The sequence below is a fragment of the Melanerpes formicivorus genome, unplaced genomic scaffold, assembly GCF_026170545.1.
Source record: "Melanerpes formicivorus ecotype bairdi unplaced genomic scaffold, bMelFor1.0.p_v2 SCAF_49, whole genome shotgun sequence".
NCBI classification, from domain to species: domain Eukaryota; kingdom Metazoa; phylum Chordata; class Aves; order Piciformes; family Picidae; genus Melanerpes; species Melanerpes formicivorus.
This window is the reverse complement of record NW_027142401.1, coordinates 2,923,017-2,947,506: the sequence shown is the minus strand read 5'-3', so window position 1 is coordinate 2,947,506 and position 24,490 is coordinate 2,923,017. Positions and strand designations below refer to the sequence as shown.

General features: G+C 40.5%; 1 protein-coding gene across 1 annotated transcript in view; it reads right to left on the bottom strand.

The window, feature by feature from the left end:
- Nucleotides 1–24,490, bottom strand: part of AKAP6 (A-kinase anchoring protein 6) — a 301,656-nt gene that overhangs the window by 193,205 nt on the left and 83,961 nt on the right. The window contains exons 3-4 of the mRNA XM_068160348.1: nt 15,506–15,757; nt 6,803–8,587 (exon numbers count right to left, since the gene is read on the bottom strand). Coding sequence (XP_068016449.1) covers nt 6,803–8,587; nt 15,506–15,757 — 2,037 coding nt within the window. The remainder of the gene's footprint in view (nt 1–6,802; nt 8,588–15,505; nt 15,758–24,490) is intronic.

Below are 24,490 nucleotides of genomic sequence, written 5' to 3'. Positions count from 1 at the left end.
AAATTCACAATAGCATTTTAACTGTCTCTGTGTTTTGAAATTTAGTGCCATCACAAAAGGCTTACTATCCTACTTCAGGAGTTTCTCAGTGCCTTTACCTCCATGAGAGAACTGAAATCACTGACCAATCCCAGACAGTGACTGAGAGGACTCAATCATAATATCATCCTAAAGTAAATACAAGTTATTTAAAGTTATCTAAAGTTCTACAAGTTATCACTGAATTCATTTTAAATCTGCAACCTAAATCTGCAACCTTTTCAATCTGAACTGTTAGCTTCACAGGTAGGTCACCAGACACCCACTGTGCTCCTTCGAGCTTGTCCTTTGCTGCAGCGAGAGCAGGACCTCCAGTTCTTGCAGCCTTACCACTCCCTCTCTCCATCTTCATTCAGTTCCACCCTTTTGTCTACTAGCAGAGATCCACACAGTAAGAAATAATTCTTGACCAATTTCTAGAAAGTTCCCAGTTCACAAATAAATGATGTGTATGGCTGTGATGTGTGCTTGTGACTAGGCTAAGACATGACTCTGGGTTGTAAAGCCAATGCTCACTTAAAGCAGCTCTGAGTAACTGTGTTAGATTAGGAGGACTCGGAGAATCATGTATGCAAAAGATGTTTCTCAGTTCATTTAAGATGTCAGTAGCCATCCCTGAGCTGAGATGTGGTATCCAACTATGAACACAAGAGAGAATCAAGAGACTTTTTGCAGCCAAATGTCTCATATTGGATGTGAGCCAAACATTGGATGTAGACATATGCCTTCCAATCAGTTGTAAATACTAGTAAAGACATACCCTTAAATCAAGGCTACAGAAATATTTGTGAGCAGATTTTGTTCTCTCTCTTTTTTTTAATTTTCTCCCCAGATTATTTGGAATGGCTTTCCAAATAATGTAAAAAAACCAACAACCCTGATCTAAAACTGCTCACTGCCAAATCATTCTGAGGTGGAAAATCAAACACTTCCAAACAAGCATATGCTTCACAGTAGATGTGTTTCATTCATTCATACAGTCAGTTCTACATCTAACTTTCAGGGTTTGCACAGTTTACATAGAAGTTGCTGGGTTTGCAAAGATTGCTGGTAAGAAACTCACTCAGACTATTTGTGGTAAAGCAAATGACAAAACTGAATGCACGTGGAGGAGCTGTTTAGTATTCAAGCAAACTGTTAGGAACTAAATGTTTTGGAGGAACAGAGAGTTCACTGTGTTCCAGTGTCACCTTCTAGTACCCAAGAGTTACTCCAAGTTGGAGTAAAACTGAGAGTTACCTATGTGTAATGCTTTACTGGTTAAGAACAGTTTAACCATCTTGAAAACTAAGGGGTGGGTTGTCAAAGCAGGGGAGCATCATCAGGCTCAAACCAACAAAGCACGAGCTTGAACTCTCAGCACAAAATATGAAGTGACATTTTCAGTTATGCAGCACAAAGCAGCAAGACTGCTGAGAAAACTGCAGAGCTGCCAAGGAATTTCTGGATCTGGTACCTCTTTCACTTACTGTTTTTTTATGAACTGGTCATCAACCAAGAGCAGTATTTCAATCTAAACTGCATGAAGCAGCATAAATAAGATTCAGAGATGAACAAATCTTGGTAAGCACTCTTAGGAAAAATACACAATCCCTTTAAGAGCATCAGTATTAGAAGCACTGCTTTTGGAAGCAAGAAGGCTAAGGGGAGCATTAAAACATTTTTAAAATCCTTTGTCTGGAATCCAAAAGAAACCAGTCCTGTTCCATGTGGATTATCTTTGCTCTTTCCAGCTGTTCTGATGTGATTTTGGTTCTCTGTTTTTCCTTTGTTACCAAGTCCTATAAATGTTACAGTTTCTGCTAGGTTTTCACTACCTTAGCCCCACTGCCCAAACTTCATTTGTCCTCTCTGCATGCTTTTCCATCTGATGATGAAAATCTCCTCCAAACACAAAGAAGTACATAGTGCTTCCCCTAAAGTAATCCAGCTTCCCCCTCAACTAACTGTACTGGTGTGTTTTCAATCCATGCTCAGACCAGAAGCAGCCCTGTCCCCTTTCAGTCTAAACACCACAAATTCTTTCCCCTTTGTGTCAGTTCTCCAAATACTTTCTAACCAGCTGGCTCTCCACTGCTCAAATGGGCTCCCAGCTGTATGTCCAATACAAGTTTGCTCTACCAAGTCCATTAACCATTTGCAAAAGTCTACTGTTTAGTCAATTTCTGTGACTATCCTCTAAAAAAGCAGGTCTATCCCACCCAAATACAAAAGGTTTTTGTAACACTAACAAGTTTAGCTCTGATACTGCCCTTTCCTTTGTAGATTACATGAACCTTTAATTTCTCCTGGACAGGAAAATTGTCCCTGTTACTCCAATAATTTGGAAAAGGTGTCTTTGATCTCTATGCCCCGAGGAGTCTTTGGTTCAGAAGGAATAGACAGCTGCACAAGGGTAAGAGGGTCTGTGACTGGGTCCTGAAAGGCAGTAAATCTTTATCTGACTCTTTGCAGTAGGATACCTGAGGCATGCTCTAAGCCATCACATTAAAACATGCAAAGCAGCATTGGTTTATTCCCTTGCCATGGCAAGAAGGTGAGTAACCAGTGCCAAGGCTGACTGGGCTCCTCAGACAAAATACAGAGCCAATGGAGTTGAGGGCAAATTCATGAAATGTAATGAACTAAAAAGATGGGATCAATAGAAATCAGATTGCTTCTTGCAGAGGACATTCAGCTGCCTCTTGCAGAAATGGAACCTGAGATAAAACAAGCTGTAAGTCTGCATAACAGGAAAAAATCAGCAATTTGTTCCACACAATTAACCCTGAGGCTTGCAAAGCAAACACACCTTCATTTGAATGGGGAGTCTTGCAAATGGTTACATTCCCAACCTTTGCAATACTGCCCTAAAAAAGAAAATAAAAGATCAAGTACATGAGATTGCGTGATCACAGATTACAGCACGAGAAAGTCAGTATAGTCAATCAAGTATTGTTGTCTAGGGGACACAAAACTGTCTGAACATGTGCTATGAATCATTATTTTATTCATACAAGATGACTGAAAATGCAGTGTCATTAGATCAGCCACAGACCATTTTTTTATTCCAATTTATCAGTTGCACATTAAAATGGGGGGGGGGGGGGGGGGGGGCACTGGGGGAAGCAATCGCTTGTACGATTTTAAAGCAAACTTAGTTTTCTTAGAGAAAGTAATCCTTAAAGCCTTCTGAAACAGATACTATGGGGTCCTGGTGCCATATGTGGGAAGTGGCAATTGGCCATCTTTATTTATTTATTTAGAATAAACCAAACCAGGTTGGAAGAGACCTTGGAGATCATCGCGTCCAACCCATCAACCAATCCAACCCACCCAAACAGCTAACCCATGGCACCAAGTACTCTGCTGACTTTATCTGCAAGAATGATGTTGCTATGTCTTTTTCCCCTCCAGTTAGTATAACAAAATTGATTTTAGAGCAGCTACTAAATCCTGAATGATACTTTAATAATAAGAGCAACATTCAGAGTTTAGTATCAGTGGTTCTCACATTTAAATACAAATTCTGAAACATACAAGAAATTGACACAGAATTTGTTATGTGCAGTGGAATGGAGGTACCCAGCACTAAAAGCATAAGAAGGATGTGCCAAAGAATTAGCTGCAGTGCAAGGTAAAATACAGGAAGAAATGAAACATTTATTGCAGAGCAAGAAAGTGATCTTAGGTAGCATCAAATAGGCTGGTCATACAGAATGCTGTTGGTAGGCAGTCAGACAGACTAGCAGTGTGATAATACCTGTGCAAGGACATCTGCATAACTTGCAAGTGTGAAAGCCAACATTTTATCCATTTCTGCACATATAACTGAATGAATAAGATGTTACTAGATTTATACTGTCACATCAGAATAAAGTACTGAAACTTCCTTTTTTTGCCCTATTTCCTAGCTAAAATCCAACTTTCAATGATTTTAAGGTTGCCAGGGGTTTTCTCGAAGCTGTTGTCCCAACGTAAAAGGTTGAGTAACTTTACTTTTGTTTTACAGTCTCAGTAAATAAAATATATTGGGTTGGACATCTGCAGCAGGATAACTAGATTACTAATGGGCAAGAGCATGCTGCTTCTGTCCATAATTAAGTTCTCATTTCAGATCTGACGTTAGTACATAACTACTGCTAACAAAAGTAGTATTGATTTATTGGTAAGGCATGTATTTGTGCAGATAGGAAACTCAGTGCTGCACTTTTTGATACTCTGCTTAGGGAATTATGAAACAGAAGATCTAGCAAAAGAAAGGACTCAACTGTGGCACAGGTGTGATATTTTTAGTTAGATTTACAGTACTTCATGATATCACATTAGGGACAAGTTTTCTCTTTTTCTATTTCTTATGTCAAATTACAGTACCTCAGCAAGGCACTGTAGTGTTCCTGAAGCAGGATTTATCTTGTTAAGGGCTCTTCTATTGAAGAACTTGTTCTTTACCAGCCTTACAAGAAGATACAATTACTAGCAACAATGGAAAAACTCATGGAAATAAGCAGCTTGGGAAAACCTTCTATTTCCTAAGAATTTTAGACTATTGTAATTGCTTTACAAAACATTTCAAAGCTTTTATCTTACGCTTATTCACCATTCAGAAAATACATGTTCAAGTCATTTAGTGTAGCTAGCATGCATCTTCCTGCATGAAATAAATATGACACTTTCTTGTGTACTGCTTTTGAAGGCATGGATCACTGAGCTATCTCTGTTCCTAACAGTGCTCTTTGCTTCTGGTCTTCTTTTTGTTTAAAACCCTTCTGCTCTGAGCCCCTTCCCACGACATGCTCCATAATATTATTTTCTAACTCTGTGATCAATGTTTTCCATGCATTCAGCACAACCAGAAACATGGAGAAACTGTAGAAAGAGCAGCATCAGCAGTAGCAAAGTTCCTCAAGACCAAGAGCAGCAATTGTAATCAGTATCTAGAAGAGTTCACTGGCTAGAGAAGAGATACTACATTTTATTAGAGTCAGGAGCTCAATCCACTCTTCAAAGGAGGTGTGGGGAGGGTGGTTAGGGAGAGGAAGTGGGCGTTTACAGCTGCAGTCAGTTGTTACAGCTGGTTCTTATTTCTCCATCCTGGCAGGACTGAACTGCAGCTGCAGGGAATCATGCAAAGACAGGTGACTTCAAAAAAGATGATTACCTTTTTAAAAAGTTTGAAGAAAGTAATTATTTGAGAGGGTGATGCAAACAAGGGTCTCTGCCACCTGCTTCTTGCCAAAAGGATGCTAGTTAGCATCTAGTGGAGGGAGCTGGTCCCTAGACACTGAACTATTTCATTCCTTAAATAGGGTCTTGTAGTATCATTTCAAAGAGGAGTCTTATGTATTCACAAGCAGATTTATTGCTTGCACAGAATGAAGGAGTCTGTATCTATCAGCTTTATCTAGACTAATTTTCAACACTACACAAACTTAAGCACAAGAAGCAGCTTGCACTTAAGAAGATGGTTCTTTCATCAGAGTCCGGAAGATGAACCCCAGCCATCAGGATCAATGGAACAACTTGAATCTTTAAGTGATGCCCTTTACAGCTGACTGTTTCAAAGCTGACAGCTGCTGCTCCCTCCTGTAAGAAATTTCTCTGTGTTATTTTCTACCCTGACTTTTTGCTCAAACATCTTTAGCTCAGCTGCTTTTCCACTAATCATAATACTTCCAATGTCTTCAAAAGTAACTGAAATCACGAATTGTAAGGAGCATTTACTGGAGTTATAAAACTAAGTCCTTTTCTCTTAGCTTTTATGGAGCTTGATACACAGAAGACAATTCAGCTACCATATTTAGCACTGAGATGCCAAGATCATCCTTTAGTGCACATGTAAAGAATTCTAAAGGATTCTGAAGTCTGGTAGAGATGGAACTTTTTTTTCTGACAGTCATTTTACTAAACCATATGAGGATAAAGCAGAAGTTTTCTGCATGGCGGAGTTCTCCTGTACAATGGCCGAGGAGACAAACCTATCAGAAAATTGAAACACAAATTTACTATGAATGTAATCTAATTAATATTTTATTCAGATGCCTGGGTTCTTATTTGATGATTCATTCAAATTCACTTCCCTTTTGAAAGTTTGTCTTTTTCCTTCAGAAGATCTCTCATAGTGTTAACTACTGCAGATATTCAGAAGCGTTACTTTGGAAGAGGTGATGCCACAAGCCAAGAATGAAATTGTACATCATTTGAAGTTTAATGGGATCATATGTTGCCATTATTGCTCTAGCACATTGAACTATTAAATTGTCATTATTTATAAAGGATTATTTGAGTTTAAAAAGGAAAAGACATTATACTTAGTTCCACCAACACTAGAGGGAAAAATAATCACTGCCATGGAAGAGAACTAATCAAAAAGAAATGTGGTTATTATATATGACATGATTGGACCAAACCACTTTATTTTTATAAAGAAAGTAGGCAGATTCTATTAAGTATGATGTCATTCAAAGATCCCTGATTTTCCAATGCTTATTTTTCTCTTAATCCAAAAAATCATTTATCATAGACCCAACCTTGCCAAAGGAAGCTCCTCTGATAATATGTTTTGTCGTTTAGTGGAAGTAAAATAAGGTAGGCAAATTCTCTATAGTTAAAGTTAACTGCAGCCTATTGTAATTATAATGATCCCAGATCTTCTCTGTCTCCATCAGCCACTAGATAAGACTAAAAAAAACAAAACAGGAAAGCAACTCGACCCCTGCCCACAGATCCATCTCCATGTATAGGCTTATCAAAACCACAGCAGGATACAAGATTACTGCCTTACCTCAATTTTTTCCCATATGGTTTCATAATTCTCTTGATGTTGTATATCTTGCATCAGTTGTTGAATTAAAGCTGATTTATTTGAGGCAGAAGTCTCATTCTCAGTAGGCTGAGTTCCAGCAGTCCTTCCTGACTTTTCCTCAATGTATTTTTTAATGTAAGATACAGGCATACAAAGATCTTCATCAGAGAGAGTATCACTGAGAGGCCCAGATTCAATACTGTCGCCTAAGGAGGATACTATATCACTTGAAGAACTTGGTGAAATTCTACCCAATTTTTTGTGCTTTTTTGTCTGGTATGTTGGATACATTTCTGAATCCGAGTTCATTTCTGACAGCTCCCAGTCATCAATGTTTTGAATGGTTTCTCTTCTGGGCTTTTGGGGAAGTAACTTTGTCAAATTCTCTAGTTTTAAAGCTAATACTTCAGTCTGTTTGAGATGTGAAGGAAGTGCTAAATATTCATCAGACCCATACCAGGCCTCACCATCTTTACTGTTTCTTTCAGCATAGCTTGGTGTTGAGGAGAGGCTTTTATTATTCTTTCTTCTTGGTGGAAAAGGTGATGAGTTGTTGAGCTCAGAACCAGCTGAGGAAGCACTCTTTTGGCTATGTGTTGGGGAGCTAAAAGGCTCAGCTTTACTTTGGGATTGATCGTTTGGATCTCTCTCGTTACAAGAATTTGATGATGAGGAAGAATCTGTTTCTGTCTCCTCCAAAGAATGAGAGTTATGAGGAGTAATTCCATTCTGTAGAGAAGGGCGTCCTCTTTTTTTCACTTGCATTGCTGGAGCCGTTTTACAGGTGCTCCCAGCTGTTCTGCCAGCTTTCACTTTCTCTGAAGCATCCTGAGACTTCTTGTGCTTTGATTTTTCTTTACAGGTGTAGGAAGCAGACTTTCCTAGACTTACAGGGCTCTTCTTAAAGTGATTATTTATTGTGTACTCAAGATTTCTATCACCTATTGTATTTAAGCAATCATATGACTGACTAACTGCAGATGGGCTGTTAGAGTAGGGTGACTGTAAAGCTAGGCAAAGCTTGGACCTGTCTGGTGGGTCTAACAGTGAGGGTGTACTTCTACTCATTTCATTTTTAACTATCTGAGAGATTTGCCTTTTAATATCATTTGCTTCTATGTAATCTTTAAACACATCATCTTTCAGAAATAAACCTCTTTTTGGCAATGTAGGCTGTGTAGGGGAATCTTCATTATAGTTAAAGCAGTCTCTTATGGACCTCTTAGGAGTTGAGTTTTCACAGTGAGAATGTTTGTTTTTTTCACTGGTGTGTTGTGGAAGATTGGATTCTGGATTCTTTAATGCTGAAACAGGTTTGCTGTCAGTAGGTAAAACACCATCTTCAGAGCAAGGTTCTTTAGAAAGAGAGGAGTCCACAGGAGATACTACTGAGGGCCCATGTGATGCATTCCTGTCCTTGCTTTCTTCTCCATCTTCTGCTGAAGGAGGTGCATGAGTTTCTTTCTCACTTAATGCTTCGTTGCACTGGGAAGCGATGGAATCAGTTGCTACTGCAAGTAAACCCACACTTCTGATAAGTCCTGGAAAGTCCTTATCCATTTCACTGTAGTTCCAGGATTCAAATGATTTTGCTTTTCCTTGGACAGAAGTCATATCATCCAGAGCACCAATCAAATCCTCACTAGGACTGTAGTCAGACAGTTCAAATGCAGTAATTCCACAATCCAGTGAAAGGTAATTTTGAGAACACTTGATGGTTAACTGTCCAGAATCATCAACTTCAGTTAAAGAGTCAAGACGGTCCTGAAATAGACAAAGAATGGATACTTTTTAGATGATTAACTTTTATCCAGACCAAACACAATGCAGAATCACCAAGGTTGGAAGAGACCTCAAAGGTCATCAAGTCCAACACAATGAACTATAGGCTTCTGTGTTACACTGCCTAACATCTAGAAAAACATTCATCACTCACCTGCCTGGTTTTGCAGAACCATGTAGATTCTAATGTATCTGAGAACTGAAAATGACAGTAAACTTGTTGGTTGCTACCTGGTACAGAAGATTACCTAAAACCAGCAACTCGCTTTTGTCTTATTATTCTCCTCCTTAGATGCTGCTCTCAGTTCTGTTTTGTAAGGGAGACTCAGAAATCTCATTCAGCAGCAATATTTCTTGTGCTAATTACCTCAAAACCTTATAATAGAATCAAATAATTCTGAAACAATTTCTGGTCCTATTTACACTGATGTACATCTTAAGCAGCACCGTGAAACTATCTAGAACAAAAGAAATTGTCAGAGCATGCCAATTGGAACAAAAAAAAACCTGAAAAGCAGAATTTACATTATAAAAGCCAACATTAGCCTAAGTGCTTACAGAAACTCCTTGTAAAATATCATAAAGGGCAGAAACTCATGTTTTAGGAATCTAGCTTTAGGTTCCTTGATATACTAATATCAAGTACTCGAGTACACCTCAAGTACTGTGTCCACTTCTGGGCCCCTCAGTTTAGGAAGGAGGTTGACTTGCTGGAACAAGTCCAGAGAAGGGCAACAAAGTTGGTGAGGGGCTTGGAACACAAGCCCTGTGAGGAGAGGCTGAGGGAGCTGGGGCTGCTTAGCCTGGAGAAGAGGAGACTCAGGGGTGACCTTATTGCTCTCTACAACTACCTGAAGGGGGGTTGTAGACAGGCAGGGGTTGGTCTCTTCTCCCAGGCAGCCAGCACCAGAACAAGAGGACACAGTCTCAGGCTGCACCAGGGGAGGTTCAGGCTGGAGGTCAGGAGAAAGTATTACACAGAGAGAGTGATTGCCCATTGGAATGGGCTGCCCGGGGAGGTGGTGGAATCGCCATCACTGGAGGTGTTCAAGAGGTGACTTGACAGGGTGCTTGGTTGCATGGTTTAGTTGATTAGATGGTGTTGGATGATAGGTTGGATGCGATGATCTTGAAGGTCTCTTCCAACCTGGTCTGGTCTATTCTATTCTATTCTATTCTTTCCTCCCAGGCATGGTTTTCATAATAGTGTTTTTTAGGTCAAACTTTCATGTGTCCACAATAGGGGTTTTTTCTCTAAAACAACATGTCTCACTACACTGCCTAAATCCATCATTTAAGAACCTTAGACATCATCCCTGAAGAAGGTGCAATAACCCTACAATCTCTTTATTTCACAGTAAACAACCTGGATTTGTTCTGAGCAAGAATAGTCTCAATAAAGTAGGCTCTTTTTGCCCATATTCTAAAAACATAATATGTCTGAGGGCTTTACTCTGTCTCACTCACTTGCCTTACTCTGTAAAAAATCCTCCAGCTGAAACTATTATTTCTAGAAAAGATTCATTAGAATGTTTTTTTTTTCTCAATCAGAATCTTGGACATTAAATATGTCTTTTATTTAGCCCATTCTAGTCAGCTGTAGAAACTCTGCCAGTAACTGTACATTGTTAATAGGCTAGAATTAAAAAGGGAAGTTTCTATAAGTCTGCCAGATTTATATTTTGGAGTTGCATTTGTTAATGAAAATCATGACTAAACAGTGATCAGTATTACAGCTGCATTTTCCCTGTAATCTCAGGAAAAGATTACAAACTGTAAAACCATATGGAACTCAAAACTCTTTCCATGGCCCTTAAGGGCTTTCATTTCTCCTGAGTAATGAGCTCCATTCCTTTGTGTCTTAAAAATGTATTTATTAACATTAATAACATTTACAACCATATGCATTAAACCATCCTGCCTGGTCATTCTCCAAGCAGCCTCCTAAACATGTGCTCTTAAGAAAAGCCTTATTTAATGGTAGCATTACAGTATTTTTATTATTGTTTTTATTTTTTAATGCCAGTGTTACCATGCTTTTATTACTGGTTTTATTTCATGAATATATTGCATTTAGTTATTGGCATGGCTACCAATAGGAATAACTCAGTTCCAAATTGCATCCCTTTTCACATAACAATGCTTCCTGCAAAGTTCTATAGGCTGTTTCAATATCTTGTTGGAGTTGCATTTAAGCCAGCACAATCCTGCACTTTTAAAACTCCTTCCAATCAGCTAATTTAATTTGTAAGTTATGTTTTTAGTGACTTTACCAACTGTTGGAGAACATCAGGATTCACTGTATTTTAACATACCCTGCTTCTGATCCATTCCCTATTTCCTGGCTTTATCAATTGTTAAATTCAACCCAGTTCAGGTTGGGTTGGACAGAAACAGGGTTGCACAAAACTCTTTTTTCCCCCTTTCCTTCTCATCTCTCTCTGGGTCATTCCTGAAGGAGAAATGGTCTTTCAAAATTTTAACTCTCCAAAGGCTTTTATTTTCTATTCTATTCTATTTACAAATATTTTCATAATTTGGCATCTTCGTCATGGCAGACAGTTTGCCTCACTGGATCTTGTATAAAAATCTTTGTGGCCTTTTCTGTTGGCAGCTTAGTCAGTATGGCACTACTGAGAAAGCCAAAATCACAGTAGCCTGCCCAGTCAATGAGCTGGGTTTCTAACCAATGCAATACAGCCTTTGCTGTACACTGCCATGTAAATATAGCCCAGGCAGGACTGTGGCACTATGATTGACTGTGCAGCCTATGAACTGGGAGAGCAGTGAATAGTAACAAGAGGACACTGTCTTACTGAACATGACAGAAACCTTGGCACTTCCTCCATGGAGCTCCTCACTTAACACTGGCAGCCAAAGCCACTTTTTGCCATTCTGCAGAAGACAGCTGACCTCAGGAGCAAGCCAAACACTTTGTGAAATGATAGGTTCATGGGCTACAGAAAAGCATAACACTTGCTGTCCTGGTTCAGATCAAATTTCCGTCTAGCCAAGTATCCTGTCTGCATCAGTTCTAAATATTTTCTGCTAGCTGACCTAAAAGACACAGCACTTCTATAAACAATGTTTCTACCCCCACTCCCTACTTTTGCCTGTGTTTGCTTAGCTTTCATGTTCATTTTTTTCATTTCTTACCAATTCTAAGTATCCTTCCAAATTAGAAGTCTTTGTTGTGTGTCAAAGTTTCCATCTATTAATTTAAAATCAGATGACTTCTCGATTTCAGGAAAAGAAAATAAACTGTTGTTTCCAACAGTTCATAATTCCCAAGGAGTACTGACAATTCAGAGAAGGCAGAGATACTGAATGTGCTACCTTTGCCTTGGTCTTTATGGCTAAGGCCAGCCCTCAGGAGTCCCAGGCCTTCAAGACCACAGATGAGGTCAGGAGAAAGAAGTTTTTCCTCAGTTGAAGAGGATTGTGTTAGAGATCAGTTAAAGCAACTGAACATCCACAAATCCATGGGCCCTGATGGGATGTGCTCATGCGTGTTGAGGGAGATGGCAGAAGTCATTGCTAGGACACTCTCTGTAATCTTCAATAAGTCCTGGAAAATAGGAGAGGTGCCTGAGGACTGGAGGTTGGCCAATGTCACTCTAATCTTCAAAAAGGGCATGAAGGAGGACCCAGGTAACTATAGCCTGGTTAGCCTCACCTCTGTCCCTGGAAAGGTAATGTTGTTCTTGGCTGCAGCTCAAAGTATGTTGAGGAAAAGAGGCTTATCACAAGCAGTCAGATGGATTCACCAAAGGGAAGTCATGCTTGACCAATCCAGTAGCCTTCTATGATGGCAAAACTTGATGGATAGGCAAGAGGAGGACAGTGGATGTGATCCACCTCAACTTCAGTATGGTTTTTGACACTCTCTCCCGTGACATCCTCACAGCCAAGCTTAAGAATGTGGATTGGATGACTGGGTGGTGAGATGGATTAGGAACTGGCTTAAGGACAGGGCTCAGAGAGTTGGTGTCAGTGGGGCAGAATCTAGTTGGAGGCCTATGGCTAGTGGTGTCTTGGTAAACAACAGAATGACCATGAGCCAGCCATGTGCCCTTGTGGCCAAGAAGGCAATTAGCATCCTGGGGAGCATCAGTAAGAGTGTGACAAGCGGGTTGAGGGAGATGTTCTTCCTCTGCTCTGCCCTGGTGAGGCCACATCTGGAATATTATGTCCAGTTCTGGGCTCCCCAGTTCAAGACAGACAGGGATTTGCTGGAGCAGGTACAGAAAAGGGCTACAAAGGTGATTAGGGGACTAAAACATCTTAGGATGAAAGACAGAGAATTGGGTCTTTTTCATCTGGAAAAGAGAAGACTGAAGAAGGATCTCAGAAATACTTATAAATACCAAAGGTTGGGTGTCAGGAGGATGGGGCCAGTCTTTTTTCAGTGGTGCTCAGTGACAGGACTAGGGGTAGCAGGCACAAACTTGAAGATAAGAAGTTCCATCTAAGCATGAGGCAGAACTTCTTTAAGGATGACAAAGCACTAGAACAGGCTGCCCAGAGAGGAGGGTGAAGTCTCTGTCTCTGAAGACATTCATCCCATACCTGGACATGTTTCTGTGTGACCTTCTCTAGGTGAACCTGCCTTGGTAGGGGGATTCAGATTCAATCTCCAGAGGTCCCTTCCAAACCCTGTCTTTCTGTGATTCTGTGTGCAGAAACCATATCTGTATGGGCAAAGATTTCTCAATTTGCTCAAACTGTCTCACCACCTCTAATAGATACTACTGGCATCTTAAGGCACTTACTAGTTCCACAATGTAGTCCTCTCTGGGAAAGAATATTGAGGAAACAGCCACAATAAAGATAGCTAAGTGTAGATACAATTGTCTCTACATTAATTTTATGTATGAAAATATATCAAATAAAGCCCCTGGCATTATGCCCCATGAAAACCTTGAATAAAGGTTAAAAAATAATTGTCTAGAACTTATACAAGCATTAGAGCAGAAAAATTTATATTACTGTTGTATCCCTGCTGTTGCTAGCCATTCATTTTATCAGATATTATTTATGTTCCAGTTGGAGAGGAAAAAAGATTTGCATCAGAATCTTTTGTTTTGGTTTTTTATTACCATATAAGCCTATCTGGCAACATGGTTTTTTCCCTCACTGAAAAATAATCTATCCTTCCCCAGTCAGTCCTCCCCTGTACTGGAGGGATGTTTTTATGGCAGTTGTAATTGGATCCAGATGGGACATTTCCTGTTTCTTAGTAAATTAACCTGCCCTTGCCTTATATCTTGAGATCACCACACTCATGTCATAAAGGAATGACATAACCCTAATTCACTGCTCTGGGTGTTCAGACAAGTGTCTTCAGACCTGCCAGAGAAGGTCTAGTGGCAGTGGCAAAGCAGAAACTGAATCTGAAGTACCAGGTATGCATACATCAGGAAGAGGGGGTGTGGAAGGTGGGCCTGGACATATCTGAGCATTGATTTCAGGACCACCCACTCTGCTGTGCCAAAGACAAATAGAAAACCCAGCAGGGGGCAAAGTAACACGCACATTCTCTTTAAATGTGAATGATCTAAACTTCAGGACATGAGGACTTCTGACATCCCCTGTAGCACAGGTTGCAGAATCTCACTGTACTGATCTAGAAATACCTTTCTATAAACGTATCTAACCCTAACAAAAGCATTTTATCCTAATCTTAAGATTTACAGCAAATAAAGAATCCTCTACAGACTAGTACATCTTTTATTAACATTAATTACACTAACTATTAAAACTGTGCACCTTCTCTCAGTTTTAAAAAAATAGGCTGGTAGTGTCCTAAGTAGGTTAATTTATTGATGATGAATTCAAAGGAAGAGGCATTTTAATGAGTACAGATTTGCAAACCATTTATATGAGTGTGAATTTGACACCCTCTTAGAGTAAAAAATGTATGATTCATGCCTCATTGTTTCTTAAACAAAATGGGTGACTGTTGAGAGGCATATTGCAGAATTGCCACTCAAGCAAATTAAGCTCCATCCTCTACCACAAAGCAATATTGACTTAGTTTGGCAATATTGTGTAAGCTTCAGGTTTGTGTATGCAGGAAGGAAAATGTCTAAGCTTTTCATTACAAAATTCATTGCACATGAGTATTGAGTTTTAAATTGGATGTGAGCCTTAAATTTATGAGTGACCAGACCAAGGACTTTGGACCAGATCATAGTATCATAGTATCATTCAGGGTTGGAAGGGACCACAAGGATCATCTAGTTCCAACCCCCCTGCCATGGGCAGGGACACCCCACACTGCATTTAGGCTGACCAGAGCCTCATCCAGCCTGGTCTTAAACACCTTCAGGGACGGGGCCCCACCCACCTCCCTGGACAACCCATTCCAGGGCTTCACCACTCTCATGGTGAAGAACTTCCTCCTCACATCCAGCTTGAATCTCCCCACCTCCAGCTTCATTCCATTCCCCCTAGTCCTTTCACTACCTGATATCCTGAGAAGTCCCTCCCCAGCCTTCTTGTAGGTCCCCTTCAGATACTGGAAGGCCACAATTAGGTCACCTCGGAGCCTTCTCTTCTCCAGACTGAACAGCCCCAACTCCTTCAGTCTGTCCTCATAGGAGAGGTGCTCCAGATGCAGCTCTGTAATTTCCAATCCCTTATGAAATATATTTCAATCAGGAGAAAACATGCTAGGCACTACCAGGACACTTCTGAAAGTTTACCTTAAAGTGCTGGCTTTAATTTGATTCAATAAGAACAAGTATCAGCTGTAGACCATTAAACCACAAAATTAGCCAACTGTCTAGAAGACAAGCAATCTATCCTGAATACTGTCATTCTGGAAACAATAAAATATGTAACAGGGATGAGATGCTTCGAATACAGATTAAATTCTCAAATCTTAAGTGACTGTACCTCCTTAGTTTCTTCAGAAAAGGCTTGCAGAATATCGGTCTGCCTGGTGTAGTTTCCATTGGCGTCTTGTAGTCCCTGGAGAATGCGCTCCCTCAGAACCAGAACAGACACACGGAGCTGGTGCCAGAGTAGTTGTACAGTATGGATATCTACTATCACATTGACAGAGTAGGACAGAAGCTTCAGGGAAAACTCAGTCTCTAGTAGAGCATGAATCTGTTCAACGTGGTCAGATATATCTTCACAAATATCCTGTAATGGAACAATAAAACACATATTTAGCTACAGGCATGGTCCTTCCATGGGTCAGCTCTGCTTTTAATTTACTTTTTATTAAATGAAGAATAGATTGTTTTAGAGAGGAAAGATACTGTAATTAATACATCCAGGGTTCTTTTCCTCCTTTTTTTTCCCCCCCTGTTAGTATTTTTAATTTATGGCCATGCTACAGCAACTGAACCAGCAGCTGTCCTGTTTGGCAGGACTGCTAGTAAGTACAGAGACAGCATATAATAAAGAAGGATGGCACAACAAGATCACATGAATCAGAAGCAGAAAACTAACACTGTACAGTGACATCCTAGAAGACAGCAGTAGGAATGAATGTGATAAGGTTGCCACAAGCAGTTTCCCTCTCTGCTTCTCCCCCTACTCCTCTCCAGTTAAAATGCAAGGAATCTGATCTGTGCCATCATTGACAAAATTCTGTTGGACAGAATTTACATTTTAATCTAGCCTCTATAGCTAAGGATGACAAAAGTCTGGGATAGACTCCATGTGGATAAACTATTTTTCAGATGCATTGTGACTGCTGTGATGAGAGGATATTAACTTTTGCACAGACTTGTTCTGTTCAATTTTGATTTCGGAAGATGGGTGGAGAAGGAGAAAGAGGGAAAGCAGAGAAACTCTGAACAGTTTTGTTGAGAAAACAGGAAATACAAGTTATCAGGTTATAAAACTATCACTGTAGGTCCTCATGAACAGTCCCTCTCCAGCCTTCTTGCAGGTCCACTTCAGGTACTGGAAGGTGGTGGTTAGGTCTCCCCAGAGCCTACTGGAAGGTGGTGGTTAGGTCTCCCCAGAGCCTTCTCCTCTCCAGTTTGAACAATCCTAGCTCCCTCAGCCTGTCCATGGCACACAGTTTTTGGGGTATTTCTTGAAAAAAAAACACCCTAGGAACTGTAAGTTGACATCCTGGCATCACATAACATTGTTTTGGTGGGTGACTTTCAGCTGAGTCTGGAGCTATTTTCAAAACAACTGGATTTTCACTTCACCATAGATCAGGTTCCTCAAAAACATGGATTAGACCTAGGTTTGCAAGGAATTCATCAGTTTGGGGAAAAACGTTTAGGCCTCTAGGCCTCTAAGGATATCCCCCCCCCCCCAATTTGTTGTTGTTTTTTCTTTTCTTTAGGTGGTGATATGATGATGGCAAGATGAAGGATATGCAAAGGGCAGAATAGCTGCATAAAGGCTAATACCAGCCCTTTTTCAAGAGGACATAGTATGAAGAAATAATCACTTATAATAATCACTTATGCCATATAAGTTAATGATGATTAGTCCTCAGCAGAAGACCATTAATGAAGCTGCAGCCTATTACTTCCATTTTTTATTTACACTTGTCTGGCACAAAGCAACATATTGAGAGGAAACAATATAATGTCTCAAATCCAGTTGGCATTATCCAGTGCAGCATTTTCTTACTGCTGTACCTGATGTCTAGGTTTACATATAATTCAGATAAATTAAATACTTATATCTAACACAGGTACAGCAGCTTTCCAGTACCTCAAGGGGGCCTACATGAAGGATGGAGAAAGACTGTTTACAGAGGCCTGCCACGACAGGAAAAGGGGCAATGGCTACAAACTAGAGAAGAGCAGATTTAGATTGGATTTTAGGAACAATAATGGCACACTGGAACAGGTTGCCCAGGGAGGTGGTTGAGGCCCCTTCCCTGGAGATATTCAAGGCTTGATGAGGCTCTGAGCAGCCTGATGTAACTAAGGATGGCCCTGTTGATTGCAGGGGGGTTGGACTAGATGACCTTTTAAGGTCCCTTCTGGTCCACACCATTCTATGATTCTATATCTAACACAAAAAATTTCCTGTAGTAATTAATGCAGGTGAAATGTCTCATTCTGTTTAGTTCCTGATTTTATTAAGCCTCAATATCAGGACCTGGTACAACATGGCCTCATTGTCCTTATTTTTCCAAAGTCCTTGCGAGTGATTTAGCATTAGATAGAGGAAAAAAAAGCAGAACTGACACATGCCCTTTTTGCACTTTGTATGTAAGAAATAAAGAACAAGAGTACCACAAGATGATACCAAAATGCTGTCAGGAGTGCCAGTTGCTCTATCCAGAAGCGTCAGGTGAATAAAATAAACCATGTACTTCTAAGGTATATGAAAACAGCACTTGACATCTATTCCTAAATATGCAGTTACAGGTCAATGGCAGTAATCTACAGCCTAGAAATATAAACATAGAAATCCTTTCCCATTTTATCAGGATATAGTTTCATATCATGAGAATTTATAGCCTGGTTTTTTAGAAAGCACCATTTCCAAACCAATTCTTTGTAGTCATTTATCTCACATTTCCATTAGGCATTCTATTTTTACACAGTTTCATAACGTTGTGAAGTAAAGATTTTGTCATTCTCTCCTGGCCTGTGCTGTAGCACTGACTGTGGAATTTCTTAGGCTACAGAGGTTGTATCCATTTGGCTGACAACTGCCCACTTCACTCAGTCTTCCAGACAGCTGATCCTGTAATTTGCAGCTGCTGAATCCATCAGCCTGCTCATAGCCTTTCACGTCAACTAAAATAGCCTGAAAAGCAAACACTGCAGTAGACAAAGTGCATAAACAAACCCTCAAGAGTCGATGTAAACTAAGCTTTGATGTTGACAATTTTTTTATTCTTTGCCCTTCAAGAAATTCTGTTAAGATGTACAGAAAACTACTGAAAGATGAAAGGTTGCAAAATGTTGCTTTAGAGTTAGTATCAGTAACAGAGAAGCTATGCCGCGGATTTCTCTTCTTTGATCTTGCAGTAGAACCTCAGTTGGAAAAACAGGCTGCCATCGAGCCGTACAACCGCTGTACATGCAAACCAAAATCCATTATTTAAGAAAATATCTGTTGGTCTTTCCTTTTAAGTTCATTTGGCTTCATCAGAAGACAAAGATTCCAATCTGAATGCACAAATTCTTCTGTTCAGAAAAAAAAAAAAAAGGTACAGAATTTCCAGGTTTGTGTCTTGAAATGTACTTGAAAAATATGAATTAAACACTCTCTGCTCTCTCCTTCTGTGCTAAAGAGCACAAAAGAGATGATAAATGAAGATTTGCAACTTTCAGCAGGGCATTTTTCCTTTAAAATGCATTCTGACTTCTCAAAGAGAAGTAGTTTTTGCTCTCTACCTGCATGTACATCCAAATAGTATTGTGATAATGGTAAAATTGTTCTCTGGTTTTGTTTATTGGGAAAACCTTAAGAGTGAATGCTACTTTTTGCTTTCTTTTTCTCTTTTTTTTCCCCCAACTGTTTCATAAATCAACAATTAGAATAGAATAGAATAGAAAATAGAATAGAAAACAGAATAGAATAGAATAGAATAGAATAGAATAGAATAGAATAGAATAGAATAGAATAGAATAGAATAGAATAGAATAGACCAGGTTGGAAGAGACCTTCAAGATCATCGCGTCCAACCTATCAACCAATCCAACCGACCTAAACAGCTAACCCATGGCACCAAGCACCTCATCAAGTCTCCTGAAAACCTCCAATGACAGCGACTCTAACACCTCCCTGGGCAGCCCATTCCAATGGGCAATCACTCTCTCTGTATAGAACGTCTTCCTAACATCCAGCCTACACCTCCCCTGGCGCAGCCTGAGACTGTGTCCTCTTGTTCTGGTACTGGGTGCCTGGGAGAAGAGACCATCATCCGCCTGTCTACAACCTCCCTTAAGGGAGTTGTAGAGAGTAATAAGGTCACCCCTGAGTCTCCTCTTCTCCAGGCTAAGCAACCCCAGCTCCCTCAGTCTTTCCTCATAGGGCTTGTGTTCCAAGCCCCTCACCAACTTCATTGCTCTTCTCTGGACTCGTTCCAGCAAGTCAACATCCTTCTGTGGCCGGTTGACGCTGTCCCCTTAAGAAAGGGAATATGGTGGACGGAAGTTGGTAAACGGAAAGAATAATCTAAACTATTTCATTGGTGAAGTGGGAGGAAGCACCTTCTGAACTGGGAGTGAACTGAGCATTTCCAGGACTTTTCTATCAGTCTTGCCTCCGCCTCTCCACGGTGCAGCAGCTCTCTTTCTCTGCTCGGCTTTCTGCCAAGGCCTTGGCCTTGAAGACCAGATAAAAGCCGGTATTACCTCCCTTCCAATTAACACGAACTGCTTCTAACATTTTTTTTCCTCTCTTTTCTTTCTCTTTCTATCCCATTCTGGGGAAAGGGGGGGAGAGAGGGGAGAGCAGAGGTGGGGAACCCCCTCTGCCGAGGGAGGTCACTCTCATTTCTGTGTTACTCTGTTGTATATCTTTGTATATATTGTAGATATTGTAAATTTGTAAATATTCCCCTGCAAATCCTACACTGCTTTGTAAATATAGCTCCACTGCCTTGCTAATTCAGCTTGTGAGTTTTTTTTTCCTTTCCCTACAATTTTTTTTTTCCCTTTTACCTTACAAGGGGGAAGGGAGGAGGCTTCTTGGCCTTACCCTTCCACCCCACCACACCTTCCTAAACTGAGGGGCCCAGAAGTGGACACAGTACTCGAGGTGTGGCCTAACCAGTGCAGTGTACAGGGGCAGAATGACCTCCCTGCTCCTGCTGGCCACACTGTTCTTGATGCAGGCCAGGATGCCATTGGCCCTCTTGGCTGCCTGGGCACACTGCAGGCTCATGTTCAGCCTACCATCGACCAGTACCCCCAGGTCCCTCTCTGCCTGGCCGCTCTCCAGCCACTCTGACCCCAGCCTGTAGCCTTAACTCAAGGGAAATAACCATACATTAAAAAGCCACAGTTTTAGAATTTGACTAAGCAAAATCAACAGCTATGGAAACCTTTAAACTCACTGCCAGTCAGAAATTTGTCAGAAAGGGAGTTGAAATGCTAAATAGTGCCATGTTGTTCAATGGCTAGGGGAAATGAATACATTTTTTCCAGTGAAGAATGTGAAGTGCAGCAGGAAAACAGTATTCAGGAGGTCTGTAAGATGTATGACGCTGCCTTCTGCTGACACAGCTTAGAACACACATTAGTCCTCAAAGTAAGCTTCTCTCCTCTTTTGTTCTGATCATACACATGCTACTGACAGTAACTTTTTCTGGTACTCCATACTTTTCTGCACGTTATTCTCTTTTTCCAGCTTGGGTTTTGTTTTGAATAATTTACAGAATCACAGAAACATTCAGGCTGGAAAAGACCCTCAGGATCACCAAGTCCAACCCAGAACCCTACTGTACCAGGTTCACCCCTAAACCATATCCCCAAGCACCACATCCAAACAACCTTTAAACGCATCCGGGGTTGGTGACTCAACCACCTCCCTGGGCAGCCCATTCCAATGCCTGACCACTCTTGCTGTGGAAAAATTTTTTTTCTAATGTCCAGTCTAAACCTACCCAGTTGCAGCTTGAGGCCATTCCTTCTTGTTCTGTCACTAACTGCTTGTGAGAAGGGACCAGCACTAGCCTCTCCACAACATCCTTTCAGGTAGCTGTAGACAGCAGTGAGGACTCCCCTCAGCCTCCTCATTTTAAAACTTGGATATAAGTGAGCAATATTTTCATCATTGCAGAACTGCATTAAGTAATCTTCATTTTGCCTTTTGCTAACATTTTCCAAAGCTTTCTGGAATATGGGAAAGTTGTTCATTTGGCAAAAATGTTTTCCACAAAGATTCTTTTTCATATGTATGTGATTTTAAAACAGATTCCTGTTTTCAAAGAGGCTTCTTCAATGACAATTTGTAGATGCTACAGAAGCCTTCCTGTCTTGACACACTTGCAGGAGAAGACAATCCACTTCCTGTTCTGGAAGCATTTCTATTACAAAAGTCTCCAAAAGGTTATGTAAATAAACATCCCGCCTGGTGAAGCCTAAGTAGACATATTTCTGCTGTATTCTGTTATCTCAGGAATCAGTAAAGTTACATTCCCATATCGCTGTATTTCAAAATAATGTCAAGTAGATGTCAAATCAGCAGCTGTTTGACAGAGCTGCTAAAATAGTAATGGTTTGTCTGGGGTTGCAACAGACATGGAGATGTTCTGTAATGATTTGCTAGTAGTTTATGTGACATGTCTTATTAGGATGTTTCTAGTGCAAGAATATTGATTGACTATCAATCTGCAAGGAAAATGAGAAAGAAGAAAGGAAGACAAGAGTAAGATATGACATCACTTGTGAAACACTTCAGGCTAAGTAACAATGCCTGAAATGTTAATTGTGAAGCTCCCATCTCGGATTCCAGCTACTCACATTTGTTTTGCCATATGGGCCATTGCTGGGCCCATAATGGATAGATGCAAAAAAGATCCTTTTGTCCAGAAGCAGGACAGTTGCTGCTGTGAGCTATTCCAGCTCACTTCCAGGACCAGCTGCAGTGCCTTACAAACACAAGCCAGCCTGTACCTTTTCTGTAGGAGGGGATGGCTGCAGAGAAGACAGATTGTTTTCAAATATTCATTTTCCCTGTTAAGTTTAATCAGTACCTTCACATAGAAAAAGACTTTCTGGCCACAGCATTCACCACAGGACAGATCCTTAAAGCGAGGAAGTATTTAATCCACCCAGGAAGCTACAGACAGCTGATCACAAACAGCCTCCTACCACAGGGCTTCTCACCACAAGGCCTGGGATAGAAGGAAACTGGAAAACCACAGAAGTTATGGCAGTAAAGTGAGGCACCTCAGAACTGTACTGAAAGAGTACTGTACAAACAGTCTGGGCTAGCCGTTTCTGCGATGTTCCCGACATCAGTAAAATCAATACATGAATTTCTTTTGTCTAAGAAACCACATACACTAATTGAATGTGACAACTAATTTAGCATGGGAAGAGATGTGACATCTGCAGTTCAACATTGCTTTCATATTGCTGAACCCCCTCTGATTCTACTATGTCTAAAGTTACAACCTGAAAATCCTTTCAAACCTTCATAATAAGAAATATATTCTTGTACACTGTTTAACCAGCCAAGCCCACATTATACAGAGACTTTGCCCATTAAACTTACCACCACACTCTTCAGTGAGTAAACATATGACTTTCTGATTTATCATAGAACCAGAGCATCAGTTTGGTTGGAAAAGACCTTTTAAGGTCATCAAGTCCAATCATTCTGTAACTCTGCCAAGTCTGGTGCTAAACCATGTTCCTCAGCACCACAGAGTCAATTCAAGTCAGTGGCAAAACTCTCATCAAGTTTGCTGCCAAAGGATCAAACCTTCAAAGCAGGCAGAACATGGAGTACCAAATCAAGTAATACACATCACAGACTTCCAACATAATTGTAAGTATTTGGAGTAATCAGCCAGTGCAATTGTGTGGGTGTTTCTGATACTGAGGTTTGGGTTAGTCAGCTTTCCACTGAGTTCTGAGAAGTTATCTCAACTCTGCCTACCATAGTTGCTATGTGTTACCTGCTAAAAAATGTAAGCAACTGCCTTTATAAAGCTTGCCTTGCACAGAGGTGGATAGGGAAGGAACCCAGAGGGAGAATTTCTGTCAGCAAACATTTTACAAAACACAGGTCAACAGTGCAGAAATGGGCAGTTTAGGTTTAGAAGTGAAGAAGAAATGCCAAAATGTGATGAAGATTGAAGCCCATTTTAAAAGCAGAACGAAGGAATTTTTTTTGAAGTTTCAAAACAAAGGATTATTTAGACATAGAATCATACACTTGATGATCTGTTGCCTTTGGATAGCTGGGGTGGTTGTCACTGATCGAGTTGTGGAGCACACATAAAGCCTCTTTCACCACCCTAGTCTGACATAAGCAAAAAGCAGTTCATTTTTAGTACACTCATCATGAGTCCTTCGACCACATTTTTCACGTAATGAGTGCACTTTCATGTTTTGCCCTAGTTTCCCCTTGTGTCTCCCCTCTCTTCCTTTCCCTACCGAAAGGACAATACCACCTCTGAGCTGTTTTCTGTGAACACCAATCCCTGCATTTCTGAGGTAAGGACTCAGGGGGCTCTGGGTGGTGCTGGTCTGGGTTGAGACTCCTGGGTCTTCATCCCCAACCCAAAATTTGCATTGTTCACACCGTGACTCTGAGATACAACCTCTGTTTCCTCCTCTCATCCTCCATCAGTCCCCAAACTACCCTGGCCAGCTTCCCTATCAGAGAGAGGTTCTGAGGTAAAACATCCCTGGAAGTAAGTTTTGTGGTTGACAGGAGAAAATCTGCAGCTGCTAAAGTGACAAATGTACTTGTGTTTAGAAGGAAATGTCTGGGTTTGTGCTAAAAAAAACACAGTAGAGAAGGCGTTTGGGCCTGCTCTGGGCTGAATGGCTGTTAGCTACTTTTCTACTTTCTTAGCTACTGCTGACAAAAAAAGGGAAAAGTACCAAAACTTCAATTCATATAAAAACCTAGGCAAGCAAATGGTAGTAGAAGCAAAATGTATTATTTTTATATACATATATATATATAAATATATGGGGGGGGTTATATATATACATACATACACCTTGCAATGCTCATGTAAGGTCACTAAGAAATGAGGAAAATTGATGAGGTAGCCTTATACTGTGCATACTCATTATGTATTATATATTCATATCTACTGAAATGGAACAGTGACTACTTACTAAAACATTCTTCAAGTCCTTTAGAGATCTCTTTGCACAATTCTGCACCTTTGCTGCAATATGTAGAATATGTTTTGCAACTGTCTAGACACAACCTTTGCTTCTTTTTTTTTTACTCCTTTTTCTTTTT